Source organism: Amblyomma mixtum, chromosome 7 (genome assembly GCF_055824585.1).
Source record: "Amblyomma mixtum isolate Tamu chromosome 7, ASM5582458v1, whole genome shotgun sequence".
Taxonomy (NCBI): Eukaryota; Metazoa; Arthropoda; class Arachnida; order Ixodida; family Ixodidae; genus Amblyomma; species Amblyomma mixtum.
The window spans coordinates 38,395,693-38,407,564 of record NC_143018.1 but is presented as its reverse complement, the minus strand read 5'-3'; the positions used below and the strand labels follow the sequence as shown (position 1 = coordinate 38,407,564).

At 45.2% G+C, this 11,872-nt stretch overlaps 1 protein-coding gene across 4 annotated transcripts in view; it reads right to left on the bottom strand.

Moving 5' to 3' along the window:
• Positions 1 to 1,580: 1,580 nt before the first annotated feature.
• The window catches only part of LOC149335705 (uncharacterized), a 75,733-nt gene continuing 65,441 nt past the window's right edge, over positions 1,581 to 11,872 (bottom strand). For 2 of the 4 annotated variants that reach the window (XM_089552303.1, XM_089552306.1), the window contains 5 exons: positions 11,411 to 11,596; positions 7,200 to 7,370; positions 4,371 to 4,451; positions 3,506 to 3,686; positions 1,581 to 1,836 (listed from right to left, as the gene is read on the bottom strand). In XM_089552303.1, the coding sequence (XP_089408429.1) occupies positions 3,574 to 3,686; positions 4,371 to 4,451; positions 7,200 to 7,370; positions 11,411 to 11,596 (551 nt within the window). In that variant the 3' untranslated portion in view covers positions 1,581 to 1,836; positions 3,506 to 3,573. Of the gene's footprint in view, positions 1,850 to 3,505; positions 3,687 to 4,370; positions 4,452 to 7,199; positions 7,371 to 11,410; positions 11,597 to 11,872 lie in introns of all 4 variants that reach the window. The other 2 variants (XM_089552304.1, XM_089552305.1) reach the window with 2 other exon arrangements.

Below are 11,872 nucleotides of genomic sequence, written 5' to 3'. Positions count from 1 at the left end.
CCTTGAGGCACTGTAATGGACAGCACATGTAATGATGCAAACGAATGCAAGCAAATGCGCTGAAAAGCAGGAGCAACACTCAACAGTGCAGCAAGCGTCGCCGCCTTCTCAGTATTGTGACACTTAATGGAGTGACTTTGTAGCAACTACAGTAAGATGTCTATATAGCTTGGTGTGCTTAAACATTATAACCAGGTAGCTTTAAATATTTCTGCACTAGCATACTGCCACACCTAAAGACATTTACATTTACATGCTGTAGTATGCAACTCTTGCCATGAAACTTCACAAGTCGAAATTAAAAGTGTGAATGCTTTTAACTGAACACAACTGCCTAAAATCTGTACGTCTTGACTTGTTGGCAACCAGCAATTCATCTTTGCTTAGCCTCAGCTACCAGAGGCATCCGGTAGCCTAGGTTTTGAATTGTGACATACTTAACAACTTAACTACTTTGCTAGGGTAATGCAGAGCGAAGGGTTGATCGTCTTTTGCGAATAAGGAATAAATGAAGAACAATTTTAGTTATTGCATTAAATGCACTTCACAGATCTTTATTGCTGTTTAAAACGTGTGCACAAACAAACCTGAAAATGTACAACAAATAAACAAAAACATACAACAAGGAACAAATAAGGAACAATCTCATTGACTCTCAAGTGCTAAGCACCTCGTTGATCATCAATACATGAAGTTCAATAAGCGTACACAAACTTTAGTGTACAGTGAAATAAATAAAAATGTACACCTATAAATGAACAAAAACGCACAACAAATAACAAATCACGAGTGATTTTCAGTGACTAGCTTATATGCTGAGCACATTTTACTGAGTGATTTTCAACGCAGTTTGAAAAGTGCACACAAACTGTAGTGTACAGTGCAATAAATACCAATGAACGAAAATGTATGACAATAGGGACATATTATAAGAACAATTTCGGTGACTTCCTTAATAGCTCAGCACATAATTGTGCAATCTTTGAATGCAGTTAAAATGTGTACACAAACTTCAATGTACTATCGGGGACAAAAGTGGTATACTCCACGCGGCGGGAGCCGGAGCAACGGAAAACTGCGTTGCAACGCCATCTACAGGCGCCATCTCGGACCCAGGTAGCCAATCTGTGACCTTTATTATCAGCAGGCATGTCGCTTGGCTCGTTTCAATGTTTCAAAAATGTGCTGCTTCCACGACAAGATAGCCACGCGCGCGGGCATTTGATCGCATCATGACGATGCAAGCGCTGGCTCTCAAGCCATATCTCGAACGCGCGTTGAAAAAAAGAAGTCACAAAATGAAAAGAGGGCTACTGCTGCAGCGCCGCTCGGCATTTTGGCGAGCGAAAGCACGAAACATTGAAACGAGTCAAGCGACATGCCTGCTGATAATAAGGGTCACAAATTGGCTGTCTGGGTCCGAGATGCCGCCTGCAGATGGCGTTGAAACGCAGTTTTCCGTTGCTCCGTCTCCGCTCGCGTGGAGTATACCACTTTTGTCCCCGATAGTACAATGCAAGAAAAAAAAATGTAGGACCATGAATGGCTATGCAAAAATGTGCAACAAGGAACAGATCAGGAAAAATTTCAGTGACTAGCTTATGTGCTGCCCACTTTACTGTGACCGCAGTTGAAAATACACGTCAACAGAACAAACAGAAATGGCAAAGCTTTACGCATAAAAATAAAAACGAACGACACAACCAGCAGTCTCGGCACTGAGGACAGCTTGGCTGAAACACACAAGCCCCGGCTGCCCCCACCAGGACTGCATGGGGCTGATCTACAGCCTCATGTGGACCGGCACCAATGGACGGCACCAATGGACGGCACTCCCTGCAGAACAGGCCGAGGCAGGCATTTCAGAGAACAGATCCTCGTCAAAAGCAACAGCAAGACAGCACTTTTGGTGAAGTCATTAGATGGTCAGTGTAATCAACTTTATCAACCACATTTTCTTTTGGCAACTGCCAAAATAAACACATACCCGCCTGCGAGAAAAAACAATTTAAAACGAAATGTTTTTTTCACAAAGAATTTTGCTCTTCGCTTTGGTAGTAGGTGTCTGCAAACATTGGCATTAGAGACACAACGACGACTGCCCACCGCCAAGGCAGTAATGAATACGACATTAACTGAGGGGCACAGGTTTTCTTAAAACTGTACATTTTATAGCATTAAAGTCCTTTTAAAACTAAAACTATCAATGAAATGCAACTGGTGACATCGAGTGCAGATATCATTACAGTAGCAACAGTGCTGACAGTGGTGCCAATGTTAGCATGAATATCGTTGGCAGCCTGTTTTTTCGACACATTTTAAAAGAGAATGAAAAAAAAAGAGGATTAAGCCACACAAGAAGCACAGACTAGGTGCAAGAGAAAAAAAAGTTAAGGCACCTCAAGTTTCTTCCAACAAAAATAACCCTCTATGTTTCACTTAGCATTATCGTAAACTGTATACCCGCACCAGGCGACGTAGCCCGGCTACCAGCAGAGTGCATAATTTAACGCATCAGGGTGTCACCGTCTAGTTTGGCCTCACTTTCTTAGTTACCCCAAAAAATCATCATCTATTTGCCACATTATATACATCCCATCCAGGTCCATTTTTCGCTATGATCATTAAAGTTAAGCGCACAACCATTTAAGGGGGGATGAGGGGATCGAGGGCGACTTTTCTATTTTTTGATCTAGAGCGATGAAATTTGGCAGACTGGCTTAAAACTGCATCAAACAATCAGGTATAAAGTTTCACGATGACAGCTTCAGTAGGTTCCCTTTTACCATTGTTTATATGTTGTCCCCATGTTGCTTGCTTGTGGAAAGCATAGCATGACAAAAAAAAACAGGCTACAGGTGTGCAAATGCTGTTAATATTTACTAAGTAGCGTGGTGTAAATCAGCTCTCTTAATTTTTTCTTAATTTCTCTGCTCTTTTTTTAAAGGACATATTATGCACCTTCCCTTTATGTTTCGAATGTATCATGCTCTGTAATAAAAACATGTGAGCCTAAATGGTAGATCTGAGACTGTCTTGACGCAGACCACATTTCATTGATCACAACAAAACAAACGGGGTAAAAATCCATGCACCTATTGCTGTGCCTCGCTTTCCACGAGCAAGGTACTAAGCTCAAAACAAACTTTCAAGAAAACAAGCCTGAAAGTTCTTGGCTAGCACACACTGTCTATGTGTAGGTGCCAACAAATATATTTATTCAGGGCACTTAAAGTTTATTTTGGGGTGAAATATTTCAGTACAAAATAGAAACAGGGTTGGAGATGCCAAAAAGTGTACTTTTCAAAAATCGACTTTTTTCGCAATTTTTGCGCTCTGATCCCCACATCCCCCCTTAACGCATCACACATGAGTCACGACCAGGGAACGTGCCAGGCTGTCACTTGGTCTGCCTCATCTCGAGCCAAGGCAATCAGCCATGCTCAGTTCAGACCCAGCAAGCACAATCAAAGGAGCAGCGCAAGAAAATAGAGACAGTGTTCACCTTCGCTAGGAAGCCTGCCCCTGCAGAGGTGATGGCGGCAGGTCACAGCCCGTTCCAATGGACCAGCCTCACCGCCCATTCCAATGGACTAGCCAGTACGCAATTTCGACTCCCCAGCGGCTCCCTTCGAATCCGGGAAGCCTTTTGAAGGCCTCGATGATTGCATCACGAAGCGGCGAACCTGTGTGAGCGAGAGGGTCAACGCAGGCTGAGCAGCGAAGGATACATCGATAGGGGCAATCTAAATGAAATCTGGTCTGGCAGAAAATTAATGTCGCAGATGTAGTCTAAGCCAGCCAGTCGTACATCTCTCGCAAAAGCAAATCTGGTGCGCAACAACCCACATGAGTGAGAGAATCCTAACTGATCCCAACCTGTTTACGAAAAAATTCCCGTGTTGGGACCAACTGGAACCAATTAGTGGAAACTGTTCCATGAACCAGTTGGGACCAGTCAGGATTTTCACCTGAAAAGATAATATAACAACAAAAGAACTTTCTTGAGACTATGAAGGCAAGGGAACAAGAGCACTCCCTGGCGAAAATCTTTCCCAGCCCAAATGGTTTATGGAACAATTTCCAGTTGGTTCCAGCTGGAACCAGCTGGGTTCCAGTTGGTTCCAACTGGAAATTGTTCTATAAACCAGTTGAGCTGGGAAAGATTTTCACCTGGGAGCTGCTGCCTCCTGCTGTAGTCATTGCACTGAACAAGTGAGCCCTGCCACCAATTGTGAGAGGTGCTTAATGGTCGAAGTCAACTCTAACTTTGTACACAGGCACTGACCGACTTCTAGCGAAAGCATGCGGGTAGTCGAAGTCAACTCTGACTTTGCAATACTGCCAGCGAAAGCATGCACCATACTTACCACAATGGGCCAGGCAACCGGCCATTTGCTCCAGCAGGGGATCAAACTTCGAGAACTTCTTGCGCTGTTCCCAAAGAGCTCCTGCAACATATGGCACAAAAAACAGTCGTGGATACAGCGTCGGTTGCCCCTTGCCAAATGCCAGCTCCCTTCTAGGATGCTGCACACAACAGGCCTCCGAATAGCAGTGAATGTGGACCTATGCGTGAGTTGCAGATGGATTCAGCATGCAATGCCGAATGTAACGAATACAACGCAGAACAGCACTGGCAAAAAAAACAAAAAAAAAACGTCCACACACTTTCATGTTCTAGCAGGCATAGCTGCAGTGAGTGGTAAAACCACCATCCAAGCAAGAAAACTGATAGCACACATGGCGGTAGCACCGGCGCCAAATTCCTCGTCTGCAGTGTACACGGTGCACTATAGGCACCAGAACTCTGGCAAAATAAAAAGCTTCACAATTCACTGCGCTAATGAACACCAGACCATCAGCAACAGACCTCTATATGGCGCCAGTTTTCCCGACATTCGCATTCGGCGTATAGCGTTCCGAGTGATACCATACAATCTCTCATTGCAAATAGCATACATCTGCTAGTCAAGTTTGAGGCTAGCTTGCAACAGGGATTCAAACTGACCACATACGTGCCTTTAGTGGTACGCCTTTTCCAGACTTTCGTTTCACAATTGTAATGCAACAGTTGTTGGTCATACATCAATCCAGGTGGTGTCATACAATTTCTCGTTCCACATAGCATACGTTCTCGTTCCACATAGTCAAGTTGGAGGCCTGCTCCTGACAGGGATTCTAACCAACCCCATATAAACTCACGATGAGACATTCATGCTTTCACTTTTCCATCGCGTAAGCACTAGTAAGTGCCCTCTGTATTTTTGTTTTTTTGGTGCTAGAATTTGAAATAAACGTTTTATATTCAGTTTAATTTGGCCTCGAAATGGCCTCTGACATCACAGTCTTTCAAGATATTGCCACAATTTGATAACTACACTGAAACTTTTAAGTAGAAAAATAAAAGATAAAAATTCAGCATGCTTAGGGCCCCAACACTGTGCGCCTTATTAAAGTCTGATACAACTTAAATCTGTAGCGAAGCTCGGTCCAGTGACAGCCACACACTGTTCCTCCATGATAAGAAAATAAAACAGTTTGTTGTAAAAGCTTTTTCTTGCTACTAAAAGCAGAAAGCTAGCCACACAACGAAACTATAAGCTAAAGAGTTTTGATGCCTCATGGCTTGTCTGATATACTCAAACATTAGAAAGCTGATTTTGTTTACTGTTGTGATTGGTCAGCAGAGTAATACAGGACGCTGCAGGCCATGGCCCACTGTTATGAGCCCGCATTTTTCTATGCGCTGTATGTACTACTTTACTTGGTACTTCATAATCCATTGGGTATTGCACTAACTCTAGCAAAAAAAGAGATGAAGACACAAACAGAACGAGTGATCTCGCGCAAAGCACGTTTGCAACATCGAAAAGCGGGAAAGCCTTCATCATGCCGACAAGGGAAGAGGCTGAATACAACAGAACCCCGTCTACCGCTTCTGACCAAGAAAAAAATCCTGTTATCTGAACTCAAACTGTCACGTGAACAAAGAACACATTCTGAACCCTCTGCCTACTATCATGATAGCTGGAATGAGCTCCTGTCCTGTTTGCAGACTGCCTTTGTCCCTCTTTTAAAGCAATCTTGTTAATGGTCCCGTTCAGCAGCAACCCCAGAGTCGTTGGTGTGTCAAGAAGAGCAGATGGCCCACCTCCCATTGAGCACTGAACCTCCCATGGACGTCCTGCAGACATCCTGTACATCCACAGGACGTCCAAGGGAGTTTCAATGCCCACTGGGCTGCCACCTAGGTCACATGACCTTGCGATGTAATCGCAACCTGCCCACTGTGGCAGATAAACTATTTGGTCGTGAGAGGTTGCTCAGGAAGAGCAGTGTCAGTCTCACAAGCACCACACCATGGGCAGTGGGGCACCGCTTAACCGCTGCGCCACAGTGCCGGGAGTGGTACGAGAGTTCCCTGCGATCTACGAATGCAGAGTAGAGAATGACTAATTCCGCATATTCAGGCACGTAGGCAAAACCTCAGCGATAGAAAAGGAGTACTTGAGTGGCAGACATCTCTGATGCAATCTCGTACTCTTACGTAGGCAAAACCTCAGCGATAGAAAAGGAGTACTTGAGTGGCAGACATCTCTGATGCAATCTCATTGTACTCTTAAGGGTAGGTCAAGTGTTATGTGATGGTGAAAGAAAGAACAGTGTCCATGTCTGAGGACCTACATCCAAAATCCGTTCCTTTAGTGTGTTGGTTTCGTGTGTCTGTGTAGTGTACTTTGTGAAACGTTTTGTTTTTGTCTATCCATTATCAGATGTTGATTTCTCAAATTTGTTTTAATTAGTTGTCCATTTGTGAATGGCCCTCAAGTGCATGTACTGCAAGGAGCCAAGAGTGCTGACCATTGTATTTTTAGTGCAATGTCTGCTTTTTTTTTTTTTTGAGGGTTACCAATTTTTCTTCCACCAAACTGCTACCGAAGCAACACAGGAGTTGGGAGCTTCGTCGAGCCGCAGCTGCAGCTTGCAGCTTTTTTTTCCCTTCTCCTCAGCCATGTATCTGACTGAAAACTAAACCATGAACCTTGACCTCAGGCTGCTGAAGGGACCCATTAGCACTATTTTATCATACCGTTAAGGCGGAGCTCAAGTGTCCTCTCAAGTTTTTGCCAAGTCAGCTGTATATGCAATGATAAAATGCTTGCGAGCTTACTTGGAGCCAGAAGAGATCAACTCACCCAGCAACCTGACCAGGCACGCAGCATGCGGCTGAACAAAAGGCAGCTGCAGCTGGGAGAGCAGCGACTCCAGCTGGGGAATCAGCTGTCTTCTCAGCACCCACGGCAGAACGGAATTGGGCGCTCGCCGGCACAGCTCCGCCAGGGCCATGCGAAGCTCCGGACAGGTGTCTGCGACCCCCAAATAGAACGGTCACATGCTTGGAACCACACGTCCACCACAACAATCACGGCCATGCAAGTACTGTTACGTGTCCAAGTACTAGCTCCCCCCACAGATCGAAAACGGCACGTTCAGCATTTAAGGGGGGATGAGGGTCTTGAAAACTTTTTTTTTTATTTGTTACCATATCTTTCTGAAACTTAGCACCTGGGCGTATCATTGAATGCTGATTTCAAATATGCATTTAGATTTCAAATATCTCACCTGGAAGAAAATATATGGCAAAATAAAATATCCTAATTAGGTCATTTCTTACGGGCCTTTTTAGTAATTTATCAGTTAAATAAACATTTTTAAAGAATAAGCAGACATTTGAAAAGGCCCAAAGCACATCCTAAAGCTAACAGAATGTCTACAAACTAATTTTGTTGATCATAAATAAACAACAAAGTTGGAAAGAAAAAATGACGTGGCGGTAATTAGCCCACACTTCGCCTAATTGCTCATATATCATGTTTAAAGAAAAAAAGAAAGCTTTATCATTTTGCAAATGTCTACTTATTCTTAAAAAATCATTCTTTAACTAATAAATTACTATAAAAGCCCGTAAGAAATTGCCTAATGTGAATGTTATTTTGCGATAAATTTTCTTCCAGGTGAGATATTTGAAATCTAAATGCATATTTGAAATCAGCATTCTATGATACACCTGTGTGCTAAGTTTCAACAAGTTATGTCGAAAAATAAAAAACAAGTTTTCAAGACCCTCATCCCCCCTTAAGATGCTTGCGCCTTACACAGTTGTTTTACAGCACCCCATAAAGGGTGCCGGGTAAGACGCAAACTCTTTGGGATCATCCAATGAAAGCACTGGTTGCAGGATTAAACCCCAGCTGCGGCGTCTGCACTTCAGCGGAGGCGAAAAAGAAAACTGCTCGAGTACTGTGTGACGTCAGTGCAGAATAAGAACCCTAAGTGGTCTGAATCAATGCACAGCCCTCCACCACAGTGCATCTCGACACACACATGCAGCTCCCAAACGTCAAGAGCATTACCGCTGAGAACACTGGCTCATCAGTCTCGCCAAGCAGTCTTGTATTAAAAAAATCATGCCTTCATTATCAATATGACACTGGAGTAAAACATCCCTCTAAACCCAAATTCCTTGTAACCATCACACGGCCAGAAAAGACAGGCAATTATGCAATGCGATGCCACAAATCTGCATTAGCAGTATTGACTTTACATTCTGCTGCAACATTTTTGCACTTACAATCACCACCTCCGCAGTGGGCCTTTGAATTCAATTTCACGGTCACTTATTTTGTTCTGCTGATGCATGGGCTTCTGAGCGGAGGCGCTGGACACACAAACAGCGAGGTTCTTGCTGAATGAGGGCTATGTAAAAAAAAGTGCACACTTTCACTGCCTCAGTGAATGTGTGCCTACTACAGGGAACAAATCCTTGCGGGGTTCACAGCCGGAATGTGCCCCCCGAGCAGTTTCAAAGTCAGAACATGGCTCCTGATCATAATCATCATCACACCGTCACCCCCACCATCCCCGTTACGCCCAGTGCACGTCAACGGCCTCCACAGCTTATTTCCAATCAGCCCTGTTCAGTTCCAGCTGCAGCTATCCTGATCTCACCTGTCCACGTGGTTTTGATTTCATTTATTGTGTTTTAACGTCCTAAAGCGACTCAGGCTATGACGGACGCCGTAGTGAAGGGCTCTGGAAATTTCGAGCACTTGGGGTTCTTTAACGTGCACTGACATCGCACAGTACGCGGGCCTCTAGAATTTCGCCTCCATCGAAATTTTGCCGCCGCAGCCAGGATTGAACCCGAATCTTTCGGGCCAGCAACCGAGCGCCGTAACCACTGAGCCACCGCGGCGCTACGAAAAGTGTAACAGAGGATCCTGGCTGAAATCAAGAGAAGGAAATGAATATGGGCTGGGCACGTGAATGCAAGGGACAAATAACGGATGGTCCCTTAACCCTTTCGGCCCTGGTGTCCTATAAAAAGGACACGAAGCAAAACGGCTATAAGTCATGATTAAAATGCCCAATAATCTGAAACAAGAACTGAGCCAACTCCCAAGGCATCCCCATAAGCACAGACAGCACTTTCTCCTTCGTCTTCCTCATCGTAGCGCCGAGAGTAAACAAACAAAATGGCGGAAGATGTGAACGGCGGCTGCAATGGCAAGTGCCATTTTGCCATTTTTTTACTCCACACCTAAGAGCGTGTTCCCGATTAAAATTTTGCAGGTTGTTTCAAAGACACTAAAGGCTTTAACTGTTGCAGAACGTTTTCTGTGCGGTTAGTATATTTGTCACAGCACGCCGCGATATGTGTGTCCTATATATAGGACACCAGGCTTCAGTGGTTATAAACCACCGGCGCGTGTTGCATGCAAGTGCGGAAAAATTTTTTTTTTGTAATGCCTAATTTTTGTTTTTGTTTTATTGCAGAGGCAAAAACTGTGACCTTACTCAACGGCAAAGCGGCTTTAATTAAGACATCTGCGTCTCGAGGATCTAGATGTCATGTTTGCTGCACTGAAGGATGGTTACGTGTCGGAGGTTGAAGACGCTGAGGAGGGCGTGGATTTGAGCTCTCAGCTGCCTCCAGCGGTGATGAAGTTGACTAAGCAAAACCGGAAGACAGGTCGTGGTGCAGGAGAGCTTTCAATAAGCTAGCAGCCATGTATCACCCTCAATAATCTGGTGACGAGAATGAGATTGATCATGATGGTCTACCGACCCCTTATGCGTATTTTTCTCGGTACGTGCCGAAGAGTGTTTTTTGCTGTTCTTGCCGAGAAAACAAACATGTATTCTATTTATCAAGAAGGAAAATCCGTTGAGATGACGAAGAAGAAATCAGGAAGCTGATTTCACAGCATTTAGCGATGGGTGTCTTTCGCTAGCCACGGCTAGAATCTGCTTGCACATTGTAGACGTGAACGGAGACCTGTTGTGAACGCTCTGCCTTCACAACGGCGAACGTTATGCCTTCACTACGGCGAGCGCCAAGCGCATGCTCCTCACACTTTCCCTCGTCCCTTCCTCCCCTTACCCTCGCCCGGTCACGCTATGTAAGCTGGCTGATCGGGATGAATAAACGCTCTTTCTATCCCGAGCGTCCGTTTGTGTTCCATGGGAGCACGGCACACGCAATGCGCGTACAAGCTTTGTAACAAGACCACACCAGCAATGATCCTATCTGGAAGGTCAGGACAGATTTGGACACATTTCGTGAAAGATGCCTAAACCTCTCTTTCGAGGAGCATCTTTGCGGCGATGAGCAAATCATTCCGTTCAAACGACAGCGAGACATAAAACAATACATAAAAGGGAAACCAAATACGTGGGGAGTGTAAGTTTTCATGCTGTGCGGCGCCTTGGGGATTTTCTACGACTTCCTCGTTTATCGAGGTTCATCCACTGAACTCATTCCAGCTGTTTCAAAACTTTTCACACGGATTAATCAACGTCCAGTATTAGCGGCACCTCAAGGCAACCAGCATGTTTGTTCTCAATATTTGAATTTTTGTGAAAGTCTTGAAGTAAAGAGTAACGTCAAACTTTGCTTTTTTTTGTTCTTGCAACCACTAAGCCCTGGTGTCCTATATATAGGACACGACGCCATCTTTAAAACCAAGGGAGTCCTAGAGAAATTTTTTGCTTTAGTGTGTTCCTTGGGTGGCAGTGAAGCAAAATAACACTTTAAAAAAATTCCCGAACTAGCAAAAAAAATTCAGGGCTGAAAGGGTTAAAAGGCGCAGAGTGGATTCCAAGAGACAGTAAGTGTAACGAGGGTAGCTCACATTTTGTTACACCTGCTGTCTCTTGGAATCCACTCTGTTATCCTTAAGAGACCATCGGTTATTTGTCTGTCCTCTGAATTCACATGCCCTGCCCACATCCATTTCCTTTTCCTGATTTCAGCCAGGATGCCGTTTATCCCGCAACCCATGCCCTTTCATCGAGACTTTGGCACCAAGCGCTCCAGCGGCGACATGCCAGCTCCCACCCTCACCCAGGCACTCGTGGGGAGTAAGAAGGGGGCGCAGGACGTCCTCCACCAGCGGTCGCAGGTTCCCCTCGAAGTGGGGCAGAGGTCCGAGCTGGAGCAGCACATTGCTGCACTGCGACAGGAGGGTGTCGCTGAGCTCGCTGGGTGGGCAACGGTGCAGCAAGTAGCTCACGGCATTCGTCGCCAGGCCTGCATTCGACATGTGCAGGCAGTGAGGCTGAAGAACCGAGTGAAGCCTCTGCATGCGAGGTCCCCATCACGTAGTCCCCCCCCCCCCCCCCCCTCTCAGCAGAGAACACTGAAGGAACAGGTTGCAGAAATTACGCCAAAAAGTTGCACCAACACAGCCTCTCAAACATTCATCATCATCATCAGCCTGACTACACCCACTGCAGGGCAAAGGCCTCTCCCATGTCTCTCCAGTTAACCCTGTCCTTTGTCAGTTGCCGCCACTGTATCCCCGCA